Source organism: Onychostruthus taczanowskii, unplaced genomic scaffold (genome assembly GCF_017590055.1).
Source record: "Onychostruthus taczanowskii isolate IOZ18803 unplaced genomic scaffold, ASM1759005v1 scaffold62, whole genome shotgun sequence".
NCBI classification, from domain to species: domain Eukaryota; kingdom Metazoa; phylum Chordata; class Aves; order Passeriformes; family Passeridae; genus Onychostruthus; species Onychostruthus taczanowskii.
Window position 1 is genome coordinate 3,011,267 of NW_024503901.1, and position 24,557 is coordinate 3,035,823.

Genomic DNA, 24,557 nt, shown 5'->3' on the forward strand with positions numbered 1-24,557 from the left:
TATTCCTATAGCATCCAGTGAGTTTGTTTGTCCCACTCAATGACTAAGTGCACACGTTGGCTGAGTGATCAGTAGTTGACAAAATAAAGCCTTTTACATTCTGCCAATTCTAGTGTACATACATCAGAGAAAGAAATTCACTGAAGTTTTTCTGGTCACATGCTACTTCATGTTCTTCAGTAAAAGAAATCAAAAATTACGCATTTGGAAGATTTAAAAATTTTAAAAAAGGGGAGGAATGCAAACATTTTTTTTTTTAATTCCACCTCAACAGGTCACTTTCTTGGGTGGGAAAAGTAATCAAATGTGTCTTGTTTGCTAAATAACTCTGTGTTACTGGAAAACCTCAGGACCTGCAGGAATTTAGAAATGTATCCTTCATTCTAGTGTATAGGGGTAAACTGTTCTTTGTGTTTATTTCCCATATGCATTTTCTGATTGAGCAAAAGATGTTTTCCCCCCACACAGAGTTTTAAACTCCAGGCCTTGTCTCTGTACTGGTGTGGGTAGATCACAAAGCCTTGCTGATGCTCTGTGTAGGGTGAAGGGTCTGGCCAGAGAAGTAGCAACAAGAAGTGAGAGCAAGTAAAAAAATCCTTGAAGGTATAGAGGCAGATGAAGTCTACAGGGTGTCCTGAGGTCTCTGTTCTCCACTGACTCTCTGATCCAGTGTGTAATTTGGTGAACCACAATATTTCACTGGCTCCATGATTGAAAACCTGGGTGTAGACTTGCAAGGAATCCTGTGCCTCGTCTTCACTGCAGGATAAGATATGCATTTGGGCTTATGTATTCAACAGGGATGTGGTAGTCTGTCCTGTCTTCTCAGCTTAATTATGAATTTTATGTGAAGAGTGATATCAGATATAGTCTCTTCTGACTGAGATGGAAAATGACTTGTGCATGTAAATTATGTGTGCCAAAAATGATTGCTGCACACAGCGTACTGGACTTGGTAGCATTATGAAAACTGAGTTTATTTCTCACCCTTTCAGGAATATTAGTGCTATCGCACTGAACTCTAAAAATCAATATTCTGGTGCATTTTTGACGTCTGCTCAGAACCTTTATGAGAAGAAAAGCTATAAATAGGATATTTGAGTCCAATTAACATCACCATCCTTGTAGGAGAAACACAGATCCTTTTCTGCCCACACCTCCTCAGGCATTTTCTTTTCTTTCTCGCTTTGCTGTTTCCAGAAACCTCTTTGTGTGTGACTTTTTTCATTTTTGCTTCTACAATCTGTTCTTGCTCGTCACTTCTTGGGAGTGCTAATAGATTCAGCTCAAACTCATTCAAATTGTGTTACCTTAGGACCACATGAAAAGTATTTCTTAATAAGCATTGATGCTCATGCTTAAGTACAGTGAATTATTTAACAGAAAATCATATAACTTTTTTTTAGTTTGATTAACAAGATCAAACCTGGCATCGTTAAGAAGATCAATCGTCTGCCAACTCCAATAGCTGGCTTGGTAAGTAATGGCATTAAATCTAATATCTGGTGTATGAACCAAGTGATATTTGCTTTTAAGGAATTTTCAAAATTTTAGCTCCCTTTAAACTTTTTGTTCAAAATTGTACCATTTCTACGTTATCTTAGACCACAAAGGATACCTAATCTGTCATTTGGATCCGTAACTTCAGTCATCCTGTCACTGCATCAAGCTTCATCATCCCCAGATGTATCAAGCCCTGGCTCCTGTGCACAAACCTCTGTGACATTACTTGTCTCTATTTAAAGGCCACCATCCTATCTTAACATTTAGAAGCCACTTCCGATATCTCTTTCTTAAGGAGTGGGCAAAGTAGGAAATGTTCTGTGTAGTTGAAGTATTTTTAGAACATGTTTCACTCCACCCACAGCAAAGCTTCAGTTGCATTAAAATAACTCTGATAATGTAAAGATTTCTCTGCCGGCTTCAGCTGAGGGATTTGCCAATGTTTTGGCTGTAAATCACGTTGCTGGGGGTAGAGGTGGGAGATGTATGTCACAATTTTTACAGGAAATGTAAAAGATTTTCTGTATGCTGTTTGGCAAATTTGCTGCCCAGAGACTAGATTAAATTTTGTAGCCATTTAACATCAGAAACCCTCCGGTGAGCAAACAAGTTCAAAGAATTCCTTCTTCACTTTTTTCACTACAACAACCTTGTTGGCTGTTCATGTCACTTAGGGTCACGTCAAGGCTATTTAGTCCTGTCGCAAATGCCATTGGTCTCATTAAAAGATCCAGGGTGAACAGGGACATATGCATGATTCCTGTGCCGAATGGAAGATCCCACCTTATGACAAACATGCAAGCTCAACATCAGGAAGAATTACCTGATTTCTTAGTAGGAGTAGAATGCAAAATTTCTCTAGATACTTTTATTTATATGTTTTAATGGGATAAGCCAACAAAACATTGCCTTTTGCTGGACACCCATGCAGCTCGTTACAGAATAAGTGTAGCTAACTTGGCTGGAGGTCATAAGATTAGGTCAAATTGCCAAAAGTTTTTGCATAAGCTGAGAATGTGCATTTCCAGATCAAGTGAATGTAGAAAGTATTAATTGCCTTTGTCCCAGACAAGCTCAGGTATTTAGGCTTGCAAATAAGACTGCTGCACATTCTTTTCCTGTGAGACATACAAAAAAAAATTCAAATGAAACCAAAATAATTCTGGGGAGGATAGCACAGTTATTTGATCAGTGGTTTGACTGTCTATGTGGCCTCTGAAGTAGCCATTAGATTCAAACCAGAAAACCATAAGCTAGATTTCATTTTTGTGGTGATTTAAGTGTTGTCTTAAATCATAACTGTAGGCACTCTCGTTTTTATATGCATTTTTTATTTCCAGATGTAAAAATGCAGAGTATTCATTTGGTGTGGAATTTATATTTTACTGGTAGTGTATAACTGTTTTTGAAGTTGTTTCTAGTTCCTACAAGTCTTCAAAAATAAAAAGGTGGAAAGGCGAATGATTCTTGTAAATCTCACCCGGTGTTATTGTCAAAACACAACTTAAAGATAGCAGTTGAGAGAGCTGATGTTTTGTGTTAACCTGTGGAAAAGGTTTTACATAAACACTCCAGTTTCTGAAGAGAACAATTATGAAGACCATATTGGGATGGTTTCAGAAGATGGTGCTTATGGTGACAATGGTGGGAGACTGGTTTTTACACACTTGAGAGGAACCTTCTCAGTTATACCAGCTTTGAAGAGCCCAGGTTTTATCCCAGCATGTAGAACTCAAACTAAAAATTATGGGGATTTGCATTTATAAGAAAGCAGACATTGATACCTGACAGGCTCAGGATACTCTGGCTGAAGGATAAGTTTTAGAGATAGAAAAAGCTTACTAGGAAATTTGGTGGTAGGCTTGCTTGACATGTTCTGGAAATATGTTCATTGCTTTTAAGTTGTTGCTTCTCCCACAAATTTGCTTCTAGTATTTTCTGTGGCTTCATAAACGTTATATATACTTCTGTGGCTCTCACTTCTGCTGCCTTCAATGCCTTTGAGTCTCACACTAATTGCTCCCTAGCAAGCTTTCATGAGGTCTAGAAATCACTGTTGGAAGGGGTGAATTTGTTTCTCATTTTTCTCTTTTTTTGCCTTTTTTTTTTTAATCCAATGAAAATTTTAATGTTGAGAGATGGCAGGGTTTTTTCTTAAAACAAAAAGGGATCTGATCATGTTCTTTCTACAGCTTCTTCATGTTCCTTTAGACTCATGTCCTGAAGTCCATTTGCAAAACATTTTATGCCTTTATTGCCTAATTATCATCCATTTCTCTCCTGACTTTTCTGATTCAACGGAAACAACCCCCCCATGGTTTTGAGAGTTTTGTGGCAGACTGATTATCAGAAGGAAACAAATGCTTTGAAAGACATCTTGTTTCTCTTCCCCCTGGAAGAGGCATTTCCCTCCCCTTTGTTTTTCTTCCCCTCCAGAAATTCCTTGAATTTTGGTTTTGTTCCCTAGGGAGTTAATATATCTCATTTCCATACAAGTATGTTGTTTAAGCATTGTGTTCACTTCAACTATTTGACACGCTTTTTCAGCAGTACAGAAATCTGGTGTTGAATAGATGCCTTTGGTTGAATCTCCAGAAAGGTTTTGTTATCTCACTTTTTTGAGTTCATGGTTATTTTGAAAACAGACTGTTTCAGTAAAGTAGCGAGTGAAGGCCTGTAGGAATAATGAAACATTCTGTTCTATATGGAATATTGTGTGCTAGAGTTTTTTCGCATTGAGTTAGTGTGAGGTGCTGCTTTTAATGAGGTCAATGCATTATAGATTTATGTCTTGTTTTCTTTTATGACGCCTTATTTATCATAAGATCTAATAGGGACTTTATGTTAGTAGGAACATTTTACACAACTCAGATTAAGCCTTCGCTTTTACCTTTAGTTTGATTATACTGCTGCCTAGTGATTTTTTGGTGTGGATTGCAGTAGTTTTAATCATGGTGGAATGGAAAAATAAATACATGTGTTTTGAGCATTAAATACTGAAATGAAACTTGGTATTCAGTTAATGAAAAATGCTTAATTGGTACCAGAAAGTTAAAAAATTGATTAAATGTCTCCCCAGTTTGGCATGGTATGGGAAATCTGCGCTGCAGCTTGTGTGGGAGGGTTTGTAAGAACTCTTTGGGAAGAAGAGTTGGATCTGGCTATAACTTGGTATCCATAAAACAACTTTTTGCTTGAACCTCACTGTTCCAGTTCTCTCCTGAGGCACGTGTGTGAGATGTAGCCATTGTCTTAGCTGCATTTGCCTGCTCACTTCTGTTGCAGTTTGGAAAATGGAACTTCTGGGGGTGAGGCAAGTACCAGAGTGGTTGTAGGGAAGCTGTGGTCAGGAGCAGGTGACTGAAGAAATGTCCATGCAGCTGTTATGGTGCTTTCCTGGACAGTGAGGTGTGCCAGCTGCAGGGTACTAAGTTCTAACTCCAGCAGTAATTGCAGAAAGTTGCCACTTGCAGCAGGTTGATTTTTAACAGCACATGGCAGATTTTGGAGCCAGTGATGTTCCCAGAGACATCCTGGAGGGAGTTAACTGGGAAGTAGCTGTTGGAGTTTTTTGCTTTAATTTTGACAATTTTTTTTAATGCCATTTAGGACCTTTACACTAAAACAGTTTCTGGAAAATTAAAATTTAATTTCTGATTGTATTTCAGACTGTCTAAAATACACTGTTTGTATAAAGAGCAGTGCACATTTTTTTCCCCAGTACAGCAGAGGAGCAAGCAAACCGGTAGAGAACAGCAGGTCCTGAAGCCCTCAGGTGTTTCTGGGGGGTAAGGGAAGGGTAACAGAAGGCTCAGAGCATTGTGGAAGCTGGGATTTCATTATGAACAGTAGAAAAAGTGCAGACTGCACTTTGTTGATATGAAGATCCACTTTTTTTGGTCCTTGTTTGTGTGAAAGAGAGATGGCATTTAAAGAAAATTACTCAAATTGATAAATCTTGCTGGGTTCAGATCCTGCAAAATTATTTTGATTACAGTTCTTGGATAGTGGGGTGGTAAAATGAATGTTTAACAAAAGTAAACCCAGAGGAAAACTTTTTTTCTCAAAAAATACAGAGTTTTCAGCTTGAATCCCAGCATGTAGAGATGGTTTGAATATAATCACAAGGGGGAGGTTTTTGTGGTTTGACATGTTTTCCAACAAGGCTTTGCTGAACAGTTTCAGAGGTGTATCTCTGGCAGCAGCACCACTGTTCCCCAAAAGCCTCCTGTTTTCAACTCAATTACTCATATGAATGAGTAATTCATATGAGTACTTCATATTTCAACTCAATGAACATAGAGAATCACAAACTGGAATGAAAGTCACAAGATGCCATGAGACAGTTGGAAGATGAATGAGTTATGTATAGTTTATGCAAGCTGAACATATCTGTCAGAATTATACATTGCTTGTTGCTCAGGAGGAATAAGTGTACACTCTTCAGCAAGGCAGAATTTCAGTCAAGGTACATTTCCAGCTGAGACCAGGTGGTGAAGCAAATTCTGAGGTAGAAGCCAGTGTCTCCCTTGGAGAGGGGTAGCAAATGGAAATCTTGCTTATACCAATTTTTGCCTTGCAATATCCTTGCAATATATGGTTTTCTAAGACCATCTATTTTTGCTTGCAGCTCCTGTGAAGTGGAAGTGCAATGCTTTGCACTGTTTGCGAGGCTTTTTCTCACATCTGAGACATGAGGGCTGTGATCATACAGCAGGGCAGAATAGAAAGCTATTGGGCTTTTCAGAGCTGTAAATGAAATGACATTAGCACTTTGATTTCAGGTTGGTCTGTGATTTCAAACAAGGCGAGATGTTGATAGCTCAGTTTTCTGTGTGCATGCTGGATGAACATGAGCACAAAATGTCATCTTCAGCTTTGGAAAAGAGATTTTTTTAATGAATTTTCCTTTCCTGTTCACACACACAAAAAAAGCTGCACATCTCTAGGCAGTCACAGGTTTGAAAATGTTTATCTGAAATACTGTAAAGTGGGATTTTTTTTTTTTCTCTAGTGGAGAATTAGGGCTCCTTTAGGGTGGAGAGCGTCTTGATGCTTTTCCACACAAATTTTTTTAAAACGTTTGTTTTCCTGGTTCAACAGGAAACATATCCTTCTGAAAGTTGCTACTCCAACATCATTGCTTCTCTTTAATGCAATGTAACATGGCACCGTTCTAAAATGCGATTATTGAATGCATCAGGAGGTATTAATACGACTTGCTCCAAGGCAACCACCTGAAACAGTGTTACTTAGGTCATTGGCATATACCTTCTAAGCCAGGAAAGTAGGGAATAATAAAGGTAAAAAGAGAGAAATATGATATAAAAACTAAACTAAAATGAAAGGGGAGATAAAGAAAGGGGTGGAGAACATAAAAATATTTTTCTGTGCCTTTGTGCCTTAACATTTTGCAAACCATGGAACCGCCCTGGTATTTCCTTATCTTTTGTCATCAAGGAGAGCTGGCCAAAATTTCCTTTTCTGTGGGAAAATTTTCTCAACAGGGTGATGGGGTTTTTTGGTAGTGTGGGTTTTTTTTCCTTGTGTAGCAGGGGAATGGTATGCAGACAGCATTTTTACTTTATTATAGGACACTTTCAAAACAATTTTTCAGGCAAAGTTCGTATTTGTACATATTAGTTCAGTTGTGTGTTTTACTTAGCACTTAGCTACAAACTTTCTTGTCTAGATTACTTAGAATCAAATTAGTTGTGTTTTCCACTTAAATTTAAGAAATTTAATGATATTTGAGAGGCTTAATTTGATTTAAATTAATTATTTTTTTTCAAAGCATCTCTGCTTTCAAAGTTTATCCCTTCAGGCTGATTATTTTCTCTTGCTGTTCACCTTATAGTCTTTAGTATAGCCTTTATACTTTATATTGGTACATCCTTTCTGTCTGCTTGCATTATATATTTTTTTAATAATTGTTTTTCATCTTGAACTCCTGCTCTGTGAATTTGAGTATGAGTTACAATAGTAGTAATAATACATATTAATAATAAATAGTATTAATAAAATAATAATAAATAAAAATAGTAATAATAAAAATAAAATGCATGTTTAACAAAAGCAAACCCAGAGGAAAACTTTTTTTCTCAAAAAATACAGAGTTTTCAGCTTGAATCCCAGCATGTAGAGATGGTTTGAATATAATCCCAAGGGGGAGGATTTTGTGGTTTGACAGCATATTTTCCAATAAGGAAAACGTATCTTGTCTGCTGTGTGAAATTGATTATAAAGGAGCTTCTCATTTCCATTCCTCATGAAAAATGAGGAAGGGCAAGTACACAAATACATGGAATAAGTTATATAAAAGCTGCTGTTGTTTGCTTTGCTTCACTACCAAACACCAGAAAATATAGACTTAAATTTCCTGGTTGTGCAGCAATTAAGTCCAGAAATGCTTGTAAGAAATAGCCTCATAAATTTTGGTCAAGATCTGACTAATGAGCTGATAAGCATTTGATGTGCCCTGTTTGCTTTTCTGACCTTTTTCTTGGGTTTTTTTCAGTGATGAGGGAGTAATACTGAGTGATGTGGAGTGTTGGTATTTCTTCTGAAGGTTTAAGTCACCTTTTTGCAGACTAACAGAACACATCACAGCCAGTGTGGTAGCTGTGCGCTCTGCTGTCAGTCCTGCTTCCATGGCCCTCTCCTGTGGCTGATCTGGGTTATGGGATTTTGATTTGTTAGTGGCATGTACATTCAGAGGTACAGGGTGAGTGCATGTGCAGCTCTGCTGAGAGTGAAGCTGAGCAAGTCCAGTTTGATATCATTCACCAGGAAGCTGATTAGTCTGGTATTGTTTTTCATAAGGCAAGGTACAAATTGATACCTGTTTTTGGTTTTTTTTTTAGAAGTTGTTAATTTTAATGTGTAAACAAAACCAAAGAGGCATCATGACCTGTTTTCTGGATGACTATGCTCAGCAAGTTGTTGGGAAATTCAGAAAAACAAGTATTTTAAGAGACTTATTACTTGGCACAATCTTTACATAAGGGAAAACTTCTGTTTTGCAATAGCAATTGGTGTTTCTTATGAATGAACTTCAATAAACCTAAAACCAAAGATGAAGAAAGTGAAAGTGGGTATGACCTATCCAAACTCATGCTCTGCACCCAATGTGCTCTCCTTTATAATGCAGTTTATATGTTTAATACAGGCTCAGGAGCACTTTGGATAGCAGGAATGAGGACGGGTTCCTCTTCATAGTTCAGTATTCTCATGCTGCATGTAAAAAAACTTCCCAAAACTGTTATTTTCCTTTCTCTTGTGGGAAGCAAGAAATTTGTGGGGAAAGGGAAACACAACACACATCTTTGAAAGAGGTAGGAAGGAGGACCCTGGGAACCACCAACCCATCACCATCACCCCTGTGCCTGTTTAGATCATGGAACAGCTCCTCCTAAAAGGAGAAGCTGTTTCATGATCTAAACAGGCATATAGTGGCTAAGGGCCATAGTGAACAGGGACATGATTTGGGATGGCCAAGGATAAGTCCCACCTGACCCAGCCTACTGGCTTTCTGTTACACAGTGACTGCATCAGTGGACAGGGGAAGGAATGCGGATGTCACTTATCTGGCCTTCTGTAAAGCCTTTGATACAGTCCCCCGCAACATCCTTGTGTCTAAACTGAAGAGAGAGAGATTTGATGGGTGGATTGTTTGGTGGATAGGGAATTGGTTGGACAGTTGCATGGAGAGGGTAGTGGTCATAGTTAATGTCCAGAGGGAGATTAGAGACAAGTGATATCCCTTAAGGATTCTTGCTTGGACAAGTTCTGTTTAATGTCTTTGTTAATGACACAAAGGGATTAAGAGCACCCTCAGCAAATCTGCAGATGACACCAAGCTGAGTGGTGCAGTTGACACACCTATAAAACATGGGATGCCATCCAGGGGGACCTGGACAAGCTTGAGAAATAGGCCCATGGGAATCTCAGGAGGTTTAACAAGGACAAGTATGAGGTGCTGTACCAGGGTTGGGCCAACCCCCCCCAGTATTAATATAAGATAAGAAATGAAATCAGCCCTGCAGAGAAGGACTTGGGGGTGCTAGTGTGTGAGGGGCTGGACATGACCCAGCCATGGGCACTCACAGCCCAGAAACCAAACGTGTCCTGGGCTGCATCCAAAGCAGTGTGGGCAGCAGGGACAGGGAGGGCATTCTGCCTCTCTGCTCTGCTGAGAGCCCACCTGCAGTGCTGCATCCAGCTCTGGGATCCCAGCACAGGGAGGACACAGACCTGTTGGAGCATGTTCAGAGAAGGAACACAAAAATTATGTTGAACACAAAAATGATGAATGGCTGGAACACCTCTTCTATGAAGACAGGCTCAGAGAGTTGAGGTTATTCAGCCTGGGAAGAAAAGGCTCTAGGTTTCAATGTTTAAAGGAAGGTTATAAGAAAGATAAGGACAAACAAAAATAGCAGGCACACTATTGTGATAGGACAAGAGGTAATGGTTTTAAATAAAAAAGAGGCTAAATTTAGATTAGATGTAAGGAAGAAGTTCTTTACTGTGAGGGTGTGAGGCATTGGAACAGCTTTTCTAAGGAGATGGTGGATGCTTCATCCCTGGGAACATTCAAGGTCAGGTTGGAGGGGGCTCTGAGCAACCTGATCTAGATGAAGATGCCACTGTTCACTGCAGGGAGGTTGGACTAAGATTATTTTAAGGTCCCTTTCAACCCAAAACATTCTATGATCCCATGTTATTAGTATGAGAAAAAAATCTTTTCACCTGGGAATTGACACAGCACTATATTTCAAATGTAGGCATCAAATAAAGCGTTAAATTTCTTAATGTATTTTAGTGAGATTTTGTCAGTGCTCAGAAAATTGCATTTGGAAATTAGTAACTGTGTTTCCATTGGCAACTGAAACTTCTGAATTTTACATTACTTCAAACTCCTAAGCAGATGTTTCTTCAAGTTTGGGAACATGATGGCCACAGTAACTGGGATGAAATTTCTGTTTAAATAGAAACCAAAAAAAAGTTTTGGTTTTTTTTGAAGTGTTTTTGTAAATTTATGAAGCATTGCAGAAATCTGATTTTTAAATAGTTAAGTTTAAGAAAAGTCTTGCTTTTTCTTATATAAGAAGTTTTTAATGTGTCCAGTCTTGCAGTACTTCACGAAGAGTTCTTTACCATCGCTTCAGTTCTATACCTAAAGATAGTAGAGTGTGGTTAGTGAGAGTTTTAGTGGCTTTAGTGCTGAGTCATAGTAAGTCACAAGCAAGTCATAGCAGGGTGGGGATGAAATCTTGACTTTCAGTCCAGTTCTCTCACTGACCACACTGTAAACCAAAAAGAAGGGTAAATTGGCAAATGTCAGGAGTAATGCAAGACCTGATGGGATTGTATATGAAACTATAAAACACTTTTGGTACTCTTTCTGCTGTGTTACGGGAAAGAGGAATGTGGCCTGTATGGAAATACCTCTAGCAGACAATTAAGAGAAAAGGATTGTGTGCTAGAAAGGAAGTATGGTTATTAATAGTTAAAGATGACATTGTTCTGTAGTCTTTCAATGCCTGATAGTGGGAGTATGTAATCTCAGCAGTGGTTTACTGATGTTTTGTGCCCCTCTGCTTGAAAACATATGGTACATTTCAGCCTTAGCTCTGAATTTCCTTTAATTGTTTTCTGTTGCTGCCTAAACACTTTGAAATGTAGGGTGTGGAGAAAGAGGAGGTTGATGTAAACTCTTTGTGAAATTTTTAGTAGCTGCTCAAGACATCAATCAGACAGAGTGAAACCCAGACACAGGGTTGAACTTGACCGGTTTTTAGGTGAGTGATGGTGGAGTGAAATACATCTAGGAGACGTAAGTGGGGAGGAAGTGTATGGATGCAGACCCCAAGAAATGGTGGTTCAGCTACTTGCCCTGGCCTCTTGTCAGGGGGACAGTAAGTGCTGTGCCTGCTGGTTGATCTCTGAATCAAAAGCAGTATTTTGGGATACTTTAAATCTTCCAAACCAATGCCTTTAGTGTGTTACTGGCATGAGATGTCAAAATGATACTTTTTAAAAATCTTGTCAAGTGACTTTAAAATAATATGATTGGCAGCAAGAACTTTGTAATATGGAAAGTTTTCATCCTTCTTCCTGCTCTAAACCAAAGCTCTGAGAAAGTATTACCCTTTTTATATCAGCTTGCCATCACTTAACATAATACATAAATATGGTTACCAAAAGAGCTGCAAGAAATTTCCATTTATCAATTCAATCAGCTGTAGTCTGTGGTATACTCTGTCATTTGTATGCTGGTTTTATTTCTGAAGTAACTGATGACTGTGTCTGTTTGTCAAGAAACATTCCTTCCTAACTGGAAAAAAAATGTCAACCATGTAGAAGTACACACCTTAACTCATACCTTTGCTATGCATAATCTGATTTCTCCTTCCTTTGCAAAGGAAGTGCAGATTTGAGATTCCTTGCAGCACTCAGTGTTTATTTGTGTTAAATCTTCATAAGGTGGACACTGGAGTACCCCCATCACTTCTGGCTTGTCAGATATTTATCAGTGCAAAGTATTTAAAATTCATGGCAGTTTTCAAAGAAAGTAGATGTTAACTGCAGCAGTGATAACTTTCTCTGTGGCATCCATGGTAGACCTGTGCAGCTGTGCTATTCACCCTTCTGTTTGGTACAAAATCCTCATACCACATCTCCTAACTCCTGCCCGAACACCTCCGCGCCCATGTGTCGGTGCTGAATCACCCTCCTCCAGCGAGGTGTGTGAAAGAACTATTAACAACAACACCAGCAACAAGTGCTGCCAAATGCAGGGTGCTGAGCTGCTTCAGCTGTACTGATCCAGCTTGCTGTCTGCATGGCAGGAGGATGGGGAGGGGCATGAGGAAGCCTGGCACTGATGCAGGGGTTCAGGGGGGCTCCAAGGCAGGTCATCTCCAAACCAACTCATCAATCCGGGGTGCTGGGAAAGCTTCTTGACAGCATGGGATAAGCCCACCTAGGGCAGGAAGGATTAGATGCAGTATTAGGATGCTATTCCTGTTAAGAAATAAAATATACCTGGTTCTCGAAAGAAGCAAAGTTAGAGGAAACTGCCAAATGCCCTCTTACAAAGAATGAAGTACAAAATAATTGTCCAAAAATCAGGGGCTACATGAATTGAGGATCTGAGGCTCTGTTTCAAGTCCTGTGTATGAAGAAGCTGAATTTCACCTATATCAAGTTGTTAACCTGTGTGAGCAAAACAAAAAAACCCCTTATGTATACAAATTAAAAAAGGGGGGGGGGGGGGGGCTGTGGAGGAGGAAAGCAAGCTCTGCCAAAACTTTGTTTCAAGAACAAGAGGTCTTTACTTCTTTTATTACTCATTAGGCTTCAAGGGAGTTTCACCTTTAAGTGGATTACTGTCATTCCAGTTCTGTATAGTGGGGTGACTTAGCATTGGAGTATTTAGTACACTTCACTTGCAGAGTCTGTTTTGTATAAACTGTTCAGGGTGTAAAGCATATTGCTTGAATTTTTATTTTTTTTCTCTTGACTTTGATTGGAATGCAACTAACTGGTGGGAAAGTTAAGGCTTGTCTAAACAAGGAAATAGCCCAAGCTACTTCTTCCATACTGGCTTTCCAAACCTATACTTTCATTTCAGTATGAATGCCTCTGAGTGGATTATCTCTATTAGCAAGGCTTGTCTGCCAACCTGCTGTACTTTAGCCCTTCTCCATTCCAGGTAGCCTTATTTGGTAACAGTGACATCTCAGAAACACACCTGCAGTTTACAGCCTGATATTCACTCTATTATCAATAAAAGGCTCATTTGGTACACACTGTTGCTGTGATATATGTTTGTAATGTCACAGTGAAGGTTATGCTGTAGCACAGTTAGAGACATGAGCCTGGGAGGCATTTCAAGTCTGAAGACAGTTGGTCCTTCCTTATGTTAAACACCTTAAAGGTTGTCAACTCAGAAGTTCTGTTTAAAAAACCCAACAACCCACATTAATTTCTCCTGTGTGTTTTCCTTAATCCAGTTACTCCCATTGTGAAGAAACTGTAGAGCTCAGTGCTGCAAGAGGTTGCAGGCAATGAGGTGGGCTGAGCAGAGTTGTCTTCTGCTGGCCATTTCACATGTTGATGTGCAGTGACAGACCTAAATAACACGTTTTGGGGAAGATGCTTCAATACATACCTTGGTCTTACAGAGATCCGTAACCAGCTGCAGTCACTGCAGATGGAATTTGGGTTTGAGAGACAGATAGACCTTTTTGTCAGAAAGCAGAATGATTCTTTCCCTAAGGGTGCTTCAAAATGTGGTTTCCATAATGGTTGCAGTGGCAAAGGGGAATGTTCCTCCTCTTCCTACAGTTCTTGATACTGGCAGCACCAAGGTAACCACAAAGTTTGTGCACAAAGTTTCATTCCTGCGTTCTCACAGCAGGAGCACCTGCTTTCTGGGAGGAAAGCTGGCAGTGAATCAGTAAAGATTTAGTGTCTGTAATCATGCATAGAGCTGGAGCAGGGAATCCCTGTGTCAAGGATCACGGTAATTTATTGTTTTACCCAGTGTGGAAAAGCAATGAAGGGCGCGCAGAGGGGAGTGGCAAAGCAATTAATGCAGTTTCTGATCTTTGGCCAACACAGGGCTCTGTGCACTCTGTTATAGGTGGGATAATTTACTGAACAGAAGCCCTGAGGTCATTCTAAGTCAAATTATGTCTGCAGGATGATTGTTTTAATTACTATTTTTCATTCTGGGCCCAAAAAGGGAGGAAAAGAGCAGTTTAGGTATCCTATCCACTCCTCCTTCTGCATTTGGTTCAGGGTTGGAACTGTTAGCCATCGAGAAACACAGAGAGCTGTAGGAGCTGTGATCATGCACTACAGATGGGATGAGTGGGTAATGGACACTAAACATCCTGACATTCAAGGTCAAGGTGGTAATGAGGAGTTCCTGGCTCCCAGGCCTGCGGTCAGAGCACAGGCTTTGTGTTAAGCCCTGTTCCCTCCTATCCTCTCACCCCTTCTGCCCCAGCCTGCACCCGCAGCCGGAGCTAATCACCGAAACGTACCTCCGAGGAAGAGCAAGTCACCCAACTTGTTCAACGAGCTCCTGCTGTAGGTTCTTTCCTTTACCCCACCTCTGAATATAAACAATGTGTAGCTGTGCGGTGATGCTGCTGCCAAATGCAGTTCCAAATTCTGCATTAAACTGATTTGAGCCAACTTGAGTGGACTGTATAATGCTGTGTCTATGAAAAATATTTTCTACTTCAAAAAAATACTAGGTTTTTGTGATGGAAATTGCCCTACTTAAGGGAATGAGGGTGCTAATAAAGAGGGTTTGTCATGAATGCGGAGTTGAAAGCTGTGTCTCCTTCAAGATGACTAAATGTCTTGATAAATGCAGGACTAAGGAAAAACGTCTGTTAAATCTGATCTACTCAAATGACTTTCAGAATTCTGTAGCCAAAAAAATGCATCAGTCACTCTTAAAATGTCAAAAGCTTTTGTTGCTAGGCACTATACGTACTTGGTGGTTTTTGTCTTTTTTTTTTTTTTTTTTTTTTTGAAAGCCTTGAAACTGAAAACAACCTCTGGCACCAAATCATGGTCTGGATGATGATGTTACACTTAGTGCAAATACACTTCATAGCCTTGCAAGCATAGGGTCCCATCCCCTTCATGCATTGAAAATAACTGCTTAAAATCCTCCCCAAAACCTACAAAAACCCCACTCTTCTCCTGTCAAACTCTCCCCTCCAAACTAGAGCTTGAATAGCAGTAGAAATAAGGGGTTTGACTGAAACAGTGGGTATTTGTATCAGAATAGGAGACAACCTGGGGTACTGTCTTTCATTGGCTGATACACTCAGGAAAAACCTAAAAACAACATGTTAATTAAATTGTTTTTCTCCCTGTTGCCAAGTGATATGAAAGATGTGCCATAACTTGTATGCCTACAAGATTTCATGGTGTTTTGGTGCATAGGCAGGGATTCAGAGAAACAGTTAACTAGACAGAAGACCAGGCTTACCACACAGCATGACTGCACCCTAAAGAAAGCAAATGTATTTATACACTTGTTTAAATTAATATTCCTGTCCCACCCAGATCATCATGATAATGAGGGATTTTTTAAAAATAAAATTGCAGCTCTATTACACAAGCTGAATTTAGTGTGATGTTGCGCTGCATGTAAGTAGTCAAAATAAGATAGTATTTACACATTCTTATGGGGAGACCTCTTTTAATTAGCTTTTACTTTAGACATGGAATTTTTTTTTTCCTGTTTTACACACTCCACACTCTATGCCCCTTCTGAGATAGGTGACTTTGGGGTTTTTTTCCTACTTAAGGTCAACCTCTTCTTGATCTTTTTTACATCTTTTCTTCTTTCCTGTTGTTCATGCTGATTTTTTTTTTTTTTTCTAGTTTGGAAGTACTCTTTGGTTTTATAAGTGTTGAACCTCTGTACTTCCCCACCACCAGCACCTCACCAGCGCTCTTTCTTTTCAAGTTCTTGCCGAGGTAACATTCATTAGGAGCTGATCACAGGTGCAACACAGAACCACTGCTGGGTGCCTCAGGTTTTTTGGGGTTTTTTTTGTTGCTTTTTTTTTTTTTTTTAAGTTGCTTTTTAAAATTGTTATTTTTAAAGGAAGGTGTCCAGATTCTTGTGTTTCCCGGTGGAATTACCAGCTTCTTTCTTCGTTGTGGTCTGGAGGATAGTGATAGTGATGAGGAGCTCTTTTCTCAAGTCCATGGAGTAAGAGGCAGTCCATCTGCTCTGCTCAGATGCTGGAGGGAGGGTGTGGACCACAGTCTCATTTTCAGTGTAGAGATGACATCTTGGCTCCTTCAAAGCATTGGTTGGAGGGAAATGCTTTAACAACAGGCAGAGGGAAGGGTTTGTGTCCAGTGATGCCCCATGGGCACCAGAAAGTCAGGTACAGAGCTGCAAGTGTACAGTATTGTTTGCCTTTTCCCCGAAGAGCAGTATTTAAAAGCCTGCTTGTGGATGACCTGCTTCCCACTGGCAGCTCGATCTCTCCAGTATTATGACTTTGCAGCACTTTTGGGTGCGGTCACTTTGAAGTCTGAGGCAAAAATGAAATCCTGAAGGGTAATAGCTCTATCTAGTCAGTGTTCTACATTGTGCATTTAATATAAGTCTGTAGAGCATGTGGAAAACTCAAGCCATGATAGGAGCATTTGAAATGCTCTGCTGTTCCATCATGCCCACCATTTGGGGATAAAACCAGCCCTTCCCACAGTCTGATTCAAACCTCCACACCCCGTCTCACTAAGACACTTAGAAGTAGAAATAGCATACCAGAAATTAATTACACCTGAATTTTGTGGTTTAGACTTCAGGCTTTATTTTTGTTGTGATTTAAAACCTGTAATTCTGTGATGCTTATTCCAGCTCCAGATGCTCAGGGAAATGCAGTGATTGAGTTCTCTTAATAACATGAACAAAAATTAACTGATGATTTCATCCCTGTTGGTTCAAGAGCTTTCTCTAATAATGGTCAGAACCTTTTGTTTTCTGCAAAAATATATTCAATCTGTCTAATGATGAATCCTTGCTTTTGAAATGGGCAGCCCCTCTCTCCCCTTCTGCTTTTGCTTCTCTTGTGCTGATAGGTGGCACCAGTATTGCTTCTCATGATCCACTTTTTTGGTACCAGATTCTCCAGTTTGTCTTAAGTCCCTTATCTTCCCTTAGCATCATAATTCTTTTTCTCTGTTTCTTTCTTAAATTTAAATGGCCTGCTCTTGTGTACACAGATTGAGAACACCTTGGTGGCAGAAGAGGGTGGTGGATGCAAGTATGAGCCTTTTTCTCTTAAGCATATCTTGTCAGTGATTTTTGTCACCTGGAGATAGGTCTGGTGTGCTGTGCTTTTCCAGGATTTTGAGGTCTGGTTGTTTAAAAGGAACTATTTTTGTGACGTGTAATGAGATTCAGATTGCAGTATGTCCCTTGAAGCTGCAGTGACAATGACCATTAGTCTTGTTAAAGTACAGTTACATTGGTAAAAGGAATGGTGTAATGGTTTCTATATTTGAGTGCATTAATCTCTGAAAAATGTTCCCGTTCACACTTCTAATGATAAATTTAATTGCAAGGTTGATAACTTGTCTTTCTTTTCCTACTTATTTCTGTGGTGCTCTTTAAAATTCATCTTCCTATTCATTATTCTGGTAGAGTTTAAAATGGCTGCTAGCTATTTTAAGACCTGTGGCTTTGCTGATTGACTATGATGATTAGGGATGGTCAAGAATAACTTGGCAAAGACAGTATTTAGAAGTGCTAATTTGTTTAAATTATACATTTTTTTGTCAATATGCAAACCTGATAAAAAGCCTGTTGGGTATGGTGCCTCCTGATGCTGTGAGGGTCATTTCCAGGCCCTGACTGCAGACCGGCTGTTGGCGCAGTAACCTGTGAGATGACAGGCGTGATCAAACTTCTGGCTTGGGAGCTGAGGGAAGGAAGATTTTGAACCCTGTTTTACCCTGCACATGTGCACTGTAACTAACAGTGTTCTGCCTTCCATGTTATCTCTCCCTGCTTCTGACCCCATTCCTGACGGTCTTGACTCCTGTCAGCAGGGATGTTCTCAGGGGCTGTAAGTGCTATTTATCAGGAGGTTGATGGTTGATAGGTTTAATTGCTGAAACACCTTCAAAATTAATTCTCTCATGTGCCAGAAGTTTGGTGGTTGTGCAGCCAAGCATCCACTGATGAGCAACTCTTCTGCTCTGTTTTTGTTGCTCTCAGGGTGTAGACGACTTCTATTTTTCTAAATCTGACTCTTCTTCCTTGTTTACCTGCACAATGTGCTCATTTTCAGCCCTGTGGTTGACGTAACCCATTGGTTTGGGAGTTTGCTCTGAATTGCTGTGGTGACTGGGCAGACCAATCAGACCGTATTGCCTTCACTGGTGTTGGTGTCAGTTCATTACCTTGGAGTTACTCATTCTTTCTGCTCTGTTGCTTTCTTCTTGTGCCTCACTTGCCAGTTTCATAGACTCCCTAGTCCCCTGAACACTGACCTGATGGTTGTTTAGTAAGTAGTTCCTCTTCTTGCAATGGGACTGTAGCCTGTGGCTTCTTCCACACAGAGAAAACAATGCCTTTTCAAGTCCTTGCTGGTTTGGTACTAATATGACACTCAGATATTAATTGAATAAAGTTGACACATCTAGAAAGCTTTCCCCATATTGCATGGGGGAAATAAAAAAGGGGCATTGCATGGAAAGGAAAAACAAATGCCCCTTCTGAGGCTGCATCTCACAGCAAGAAGCTCTTCCCTGGGCAAATGTGCAGGCAGCCCCCTGGGCACTGCAGGGACCAGTGCCTGGGCATAGGTGAGGCTGCCTCTCCTCCACCCTTCCCAGCTTCCTCCTCTCATCTGCCACCACATCGTGTCCCCCATGATTGCCATCATGTAGCAGTCCCCACTGTGGCACATCGCATCAGGCGTTGGGGATAACCTTCAAGGTATGAGACACCTGGGATCTTTCAGATGCGGTAACGCAGAGCCCGCAGCCTGCATGGGGAATACCTTGCTCAAATATTTTCCTTGAATTAAGCCATGTTTACAGACTGATAAGAAATACTAGAATACCAGGGACCTTCAAAACAGAAGGTTGTGGGGATTCTTGGGTTTGTTTTACTTTCTTTATTAGAAACAGCTGTTATTTTCTTTGTAGATTGTTTTTTAAATTAATTTTAAATGAAGGAATAACTGTTACATTCAGTGGTTATGTGTCAAAAAAAAATTTAAAGCATATTAAATTGCTAAAGCAGAGCTTCTCCATACTATGAAATTTTGATACCAGCACCTTGACTTACAAACTCTTAATGACAGGGCTGTGTGTAGCTTATGAATTAAGTAATTTCATGTACCTTTTCCTTTGGCTTGCAGCTGAAGGAAGCAAGTGCACAAGAGGGCACATTCTTTTGTTGTTGATAGCATTCCGCCTTAACGAGAAGGAATGTCTTGCCTATTGCCCACTGTTCATGAAGTGGAAAGGGATCGGATCACAATTTGTATAATCTCTGTATATATCATTAGATTTATTCTTTTTTGACATTTCTCTCGTGGGTCAGTCCATTCTGCAGCAGGTGCAGAGAGTGGGTGCTGCTCCTATATTTTGTAACAGGTCGGTGTGAAGTTGAGGAGGGGGTGTGGATGTGGGAAGGGGAAGGGAGGGACTCGGAAATAAACCCCCCCACAAGCAAGGCAGCAGCAGCAGCAGCTCTGAATACAGTTTGGTTTCTGTCTCTCCGGAGCTCTGCTCAGCAACCAAACCCAGACTCCAGGTGCAGTATTCCCTCATCAGTCTGTGAGCATAGAAACGAAGAGTCCCTCCTCTTCTTCCTCCCCTGCCAAGAGTTTCTGGGTGGTGAATGTCAGTAGCTGGAGTTATTTTTAAAGGCATTGAGGTGAGGCTTGTCGTGCAAAGCTAGGAAGAGGGCGTTTTGTTTGCTGAGCAGAGCTGACATCAAAGTGGAGATTGCTGCCTACTGGCTCACCGTTGCCTTATGCCAGGTAATCTTTAACATACCCCTCAGTCCCTGCGATCGCAGCCCAACCTGCCTGTGTGCACGAGAAACGAGCAGCGTTTATGATCCAGAAGATTGCTTTTCCAGTTTCATTTATGTGAGCTGGACTTTGACATTTAAAGGCTAGTACTAATCATCTTGCAAAACCTGCTTAGTGCTCTTAACTGAGCAACTGCTTTCTACTTCTCTTTGCAGGATAATATAAATGTTTTTCTGAAAGCGTGCGAAAACATTGGACTGAAAGAAGCTCAGCTTTTTCACCCAGGAGATCTTCAGGATTTGTCCAATCGAGTTACAGTCAAGTGAGTTTTGTGGTTTTGTTTTCTCCTTTCCCTTCTCCCTCTAAGCTCTTTCACGGTCTATTTTTTTTTCTAATGTTTGCCTATGGAAAATTCTTCTTTTAATCTGGTATGAGCAGTTCTGAATACTGTGTTGAGGGTTGCAGCCTTCTTAAAGCTAGAGGATAAGACTTGCAGAAATGTAATTTAAAAAATGAAGTATTATTATAATAGTTACCTTACAAGCAAACTAATTGTTAATGAATATTTATACCATTTAATCTGAAATGGAAATTGTTCAGCTTATTTTAGACTTGGAGCAAAATTGTTAAATGGTATCAAAAGCATCGCTTTTCTTTATGATTTGTGATTACCACTGTAAATCTGAAAGGTTGAGGTGGTACTTCTGATACTTATCCAAATGGATTTGAGGCTTAGGTATAGTGGTCCTGAAGGACTGCTGATTTTGCCACTCCAAGTATTAATCAGATGTTTGTCTCTGAGTGTCACATCCCCTGTCAAGGGGTGTATGTGTGTGTGTGAGTAGAAATTAGGTACTGAATTGCATGTAATTGGCATATTTAGGGAGATTGGAGTTTTCCTGTAAAATAGCAGTGGCTTAGTTCTAAAATATATTTAGTGGATTTTCATATTTCAAGACTGCTCTGTCTCCTAATAAGAATTTTATTACCAGTTTCTGAGAGATTAGGGTGAAACTTTACTGTATAGACAGTAAAGTACTGTACAGACAGTTTTAAAATAAATGAGTCAAGGCAAAAATCATCCTAGGGCGCATTGATTTGTTACAGTGTTAACTGTTAACTGTCCCAAAATAATAGGGACAAAAAGGTGAATTTATTGCCTCCAAAAAAATAAAATCTTTAGTGGGTTTTGCTGGAAACCTGTCAAGTTAAATGTGAGGGATTGATTCCTGTCTTAAATTACCAGTTTTATCAAAGAGGAACAGGCAGTAATCCTTCTGTAAATACAAGGAATAAAATACTGCGAAATGATATGTAGCTGCTTTAATTAGAAAGAAATCTCTTGTAGGTGGGTCGAATGGTAGCCTGTTGACATTCTCTCTGCCTGGTTTCAAAATGAAAGTTCATGCTGTTTTGAGGTCTGATATGTGAGATGGCAATGTGTTTTCAGTCTTTGACTCATACCCGAAACGTAATTTCTCACTAATCTGCTGTTTAGGGACTTGGCACACTTCCAGGACGTTGGTATTCTCTCTGCCAGTTCCTACGTCATGCCAAAAGCCGGAGGGTTGGTAACCTCTGCCATGCTTAAATTACTCACAAAGCCCTAGCAAAAGTTGTTTTGGTGGAGGTTTGCTCTGAGGGTATGGCTGGGAAGGGTTGGAGGCGGTCGGGAGCTGGTGTTCAGCAGCGTCAGTAGCGACAAGCTGGAACCCCGGGGAGGTCAAGATAGCGAACTGTTGTGCAAGGTATGTTGTCCAACTCGTCCCGACGTTAAACCGCGGCTCCCAGGAGAGGTCAGCCATGAAATCCGTCCAGTGGGTCTGTAACCCAGGCTTTTTTTGGGTCCTTGCAGCACCACCAGTTCCCTTCCCGGCTCCGTGAGCAAAGAGTAAGGCTGGAATTTGACGTTGTCACAAGATAACAGTGGTTTTACATGGTACTTTCTCAGCAATGGTTTAATTAGTGTTTTTCAAAAAAGCAGATTTAACTGCTGAGTACTTCTTATGGACAGCAGTGTGGGGGGTCTGGGTTAGAGTCAAAAGAACTGCCAGCCATAGAACCATGTTCTTGTAATTTGTTTCAGTATGAGTTTGCTTCTCCACACATTATATATCATATGACAGTCCCACAGTGTGTATTAAATGCTTCCAGAGTAATTAAAAACTTCTGTATCTGAGCATGCTGTAAAGTGGTGTCCTAAATATACTAGCACTTTTGATGTATTTAGGAGGTTGGAGAGGGATGGGAGGAAAGTTTTCTTCCAAGAAATGAAGGAAGTAAGTTACATGAAGATAACTCTCTCCATTGAAAACTTAATTATAGAAATAATTTTATTACCCAGAGGGCAAGCTATTCTTCAGAGGATTTTCAGAGAGATTTATATTTGTGTCAGGGGAGAAATGCTGTCTGATCAGGAATTTTATCTGATGTGTCTTTTTATTATTTAGTAGAAATAAGTAGTTTCATACATTCAAGATGAATTACAAATGTCTTCAAAACTTGTAGGATGCCAGGCTTCAGAAAAAGGGGTATTATTTCATGTATTGCTTTTGTTATCCTCTGTTAACTCTAGTTTCATAATTAGAAGTAAATAATTGTCACCAAGAAGTAAAACTTTTCATCTGCTGACTTACTCAAAAGATTGCATTTAACTTTTGGATTTCTAACATTCCTAAGCAAATTCATTTTGCTGCTATCACCTGAGGCTAACTGCCCACATCTTAAAGCAGCTGTGATATGTTGTATGGGATAACATTAACGTGTGCCTGAAGCAGTGTGTGTTTTGACACCGCAAGAGAACTGCTGTGTTGTGCTGTTGCACCACTGTTAGCTCAGGTTTTTTTATCTATCCAAAATAGATTAAATAAACTGTTGCTTAGAAAAGTCAGCTTAACAGGCTGGGGTGGCAGAGAACAGGGTGCTGGTAGGACATGCATGTACTGTCAGGTATGACAAGGTGCTTGATTTGCCTTGGATGTTGAAAATTGGTCAGAGGAAGGTGCCATTAAAAGGGTGGATCTGCTGCTGCTGCTAAAGAGGACACAAGAGTTGTCGTCTTATGTAAGAGCAAAACCAGTCTTTCACATTGTCTGGGAGGTTGCATCTCTGTCCCTGTTACACGTGTTCAATTGATCTGTCACCTCAGGAGGTGGGCAGGTCCTCAGGAGGAACACCTCCCTTTAGAAATGGATGAGCTCTGTGAAGTGGTGTTCCATGTGCTTCTCCTGTCTGTGCTCCCTGGCAGTTACCTGTGCTGTCTCCTTTTTACCTTGTGGGAAGTCATACGCGCTCAGGCTGTTGCCATCTCAGGCTGCCATCCTGTGCCAGCTGGGCAGGCCCCCCTTCCCAACAGGAAGAGTTATTTCCTCCTTGTACTTTATTTCTGAGTGTGCTTGCTGCCTTTTGCCGTACCTTTGCTGACAGCACTCTGTCTGATGAGCACCACCGCAAAGCTGTTCAGAGTTACTAAAATCTAATGTGGTGCAGTGTTCTTGTGTCACCTGAGTTAAGGTCAAGACCCTCAGTTCCTCATGAACAGAATCTGTTCCAAGAAAATAATCTTTCTATCTGGTGAGGAGGCTACAACTTTCACTTGTATTTTGTTTTCTCTTGTAACTGAGATGATGCACAGGCATGATGTGAAACCCTCCTCTATAATTACTAGAAGTAATCTGGGACAAGAGAAGCAAGAATCCTCTTACATACCCAGACTTTCAGTTCCAAGTGATTATGTGATTATCCTTTTTGCAAAGAAAAAGCTCCTTAAAATTTTATTGTTTAGAAGTTTGTGTGAAAGAGGCTGGCTAAAATTACTGGTTGCTGCTCCAACCCTTGCAAACTTTATGCTTTGCCAGATCAGCAAGATTAGTAGTTGGGTGGTGTGGAAAAATAGTCCTGGCATGGATGATTTCTTTTCTGTCAGTGAAAATGGGAGTGTGGATTAATGTCTGAGATTTATAGTTCAGTCTTTCTGTAAATCTGCAGAAGTTATTGCTCAGTGGTATAGTAGAGTTATATGTCATGTGTTCCAAGACGGATCATCCAGATGGACTCACTCCTCACATACCCTGTTTGGCAGTCATGTGCATATCATCTTGTTCAGTGGCTAGTTATTTGTGTAAATGCATGTGTGTCCCTCTTCAGTTCTTTTGGCATATTTGATTTTTGTTTCTTGCCGTAGTGTTTTATTATTTCTATTTGGAGATGTTTTACAACAAAGCAGTTAGTGAAGGTTTTTTAAATTTATTTGTACTAATGCAAGATTGTCTTAATGCTTCATTTGATTTATTTTGGTTCTGTTAAAGTAAGAATGTAATACAAGCTTAGTGACTCTCAGTTGTCAGCACGGTTACTATTTAAAAATGTTAAGCACTTCCTCACCCAGCTCTTTAGGGGTGACACACCCAGTTGTTCCCAGCTGTGGAAGGGTTCTTAATAAAATCATGCCATGGAGTTATAAGGGAGAGTTGACATAGGCAGATGCCAAGCATCAATTCTGATGGA

At 40.2% G+C, this 24,557-nt stretch overlaps 1 protein-coding gene across 16 annotated transcripts in view; it reads left to right on the forward strand.

Annotated features, from left to right (window-relative positions):
• The window catches only part of LMO7 (LIM domain 7), a 131,287-nt gene that overhangs the window by 36,750 nt on the left and 69,980 nt on the right, over window positions 1-24,557 (forward strand). For 13 of the 16 annotated variants that reach the window (XM_041419889.1, XM_041419890.1, XM_041419892.1 and 10 more), the window contains exons 3-4: window positions 1,407-1,476; window positions 20,267-20,373. In XM_041419889.1, the coding sequence (XP_041275823.1) occupies window positions 1,407-1,476; window positions 20,267-20,373 (177 nt within the window). Of the gene's footprint in view, window positions 1-1,406; window positions 1,477-20,047; window positions 20,058-20,096; window positions 20,169-20,266; window positions 20,374-21,694; window positions 21,800-24,557 lie in introns of those variants that run through there. The other 3 variants (XM_041419896.1, XM_041419894.1, XM_041419898.1) reach the window with 3 other exon arrangements.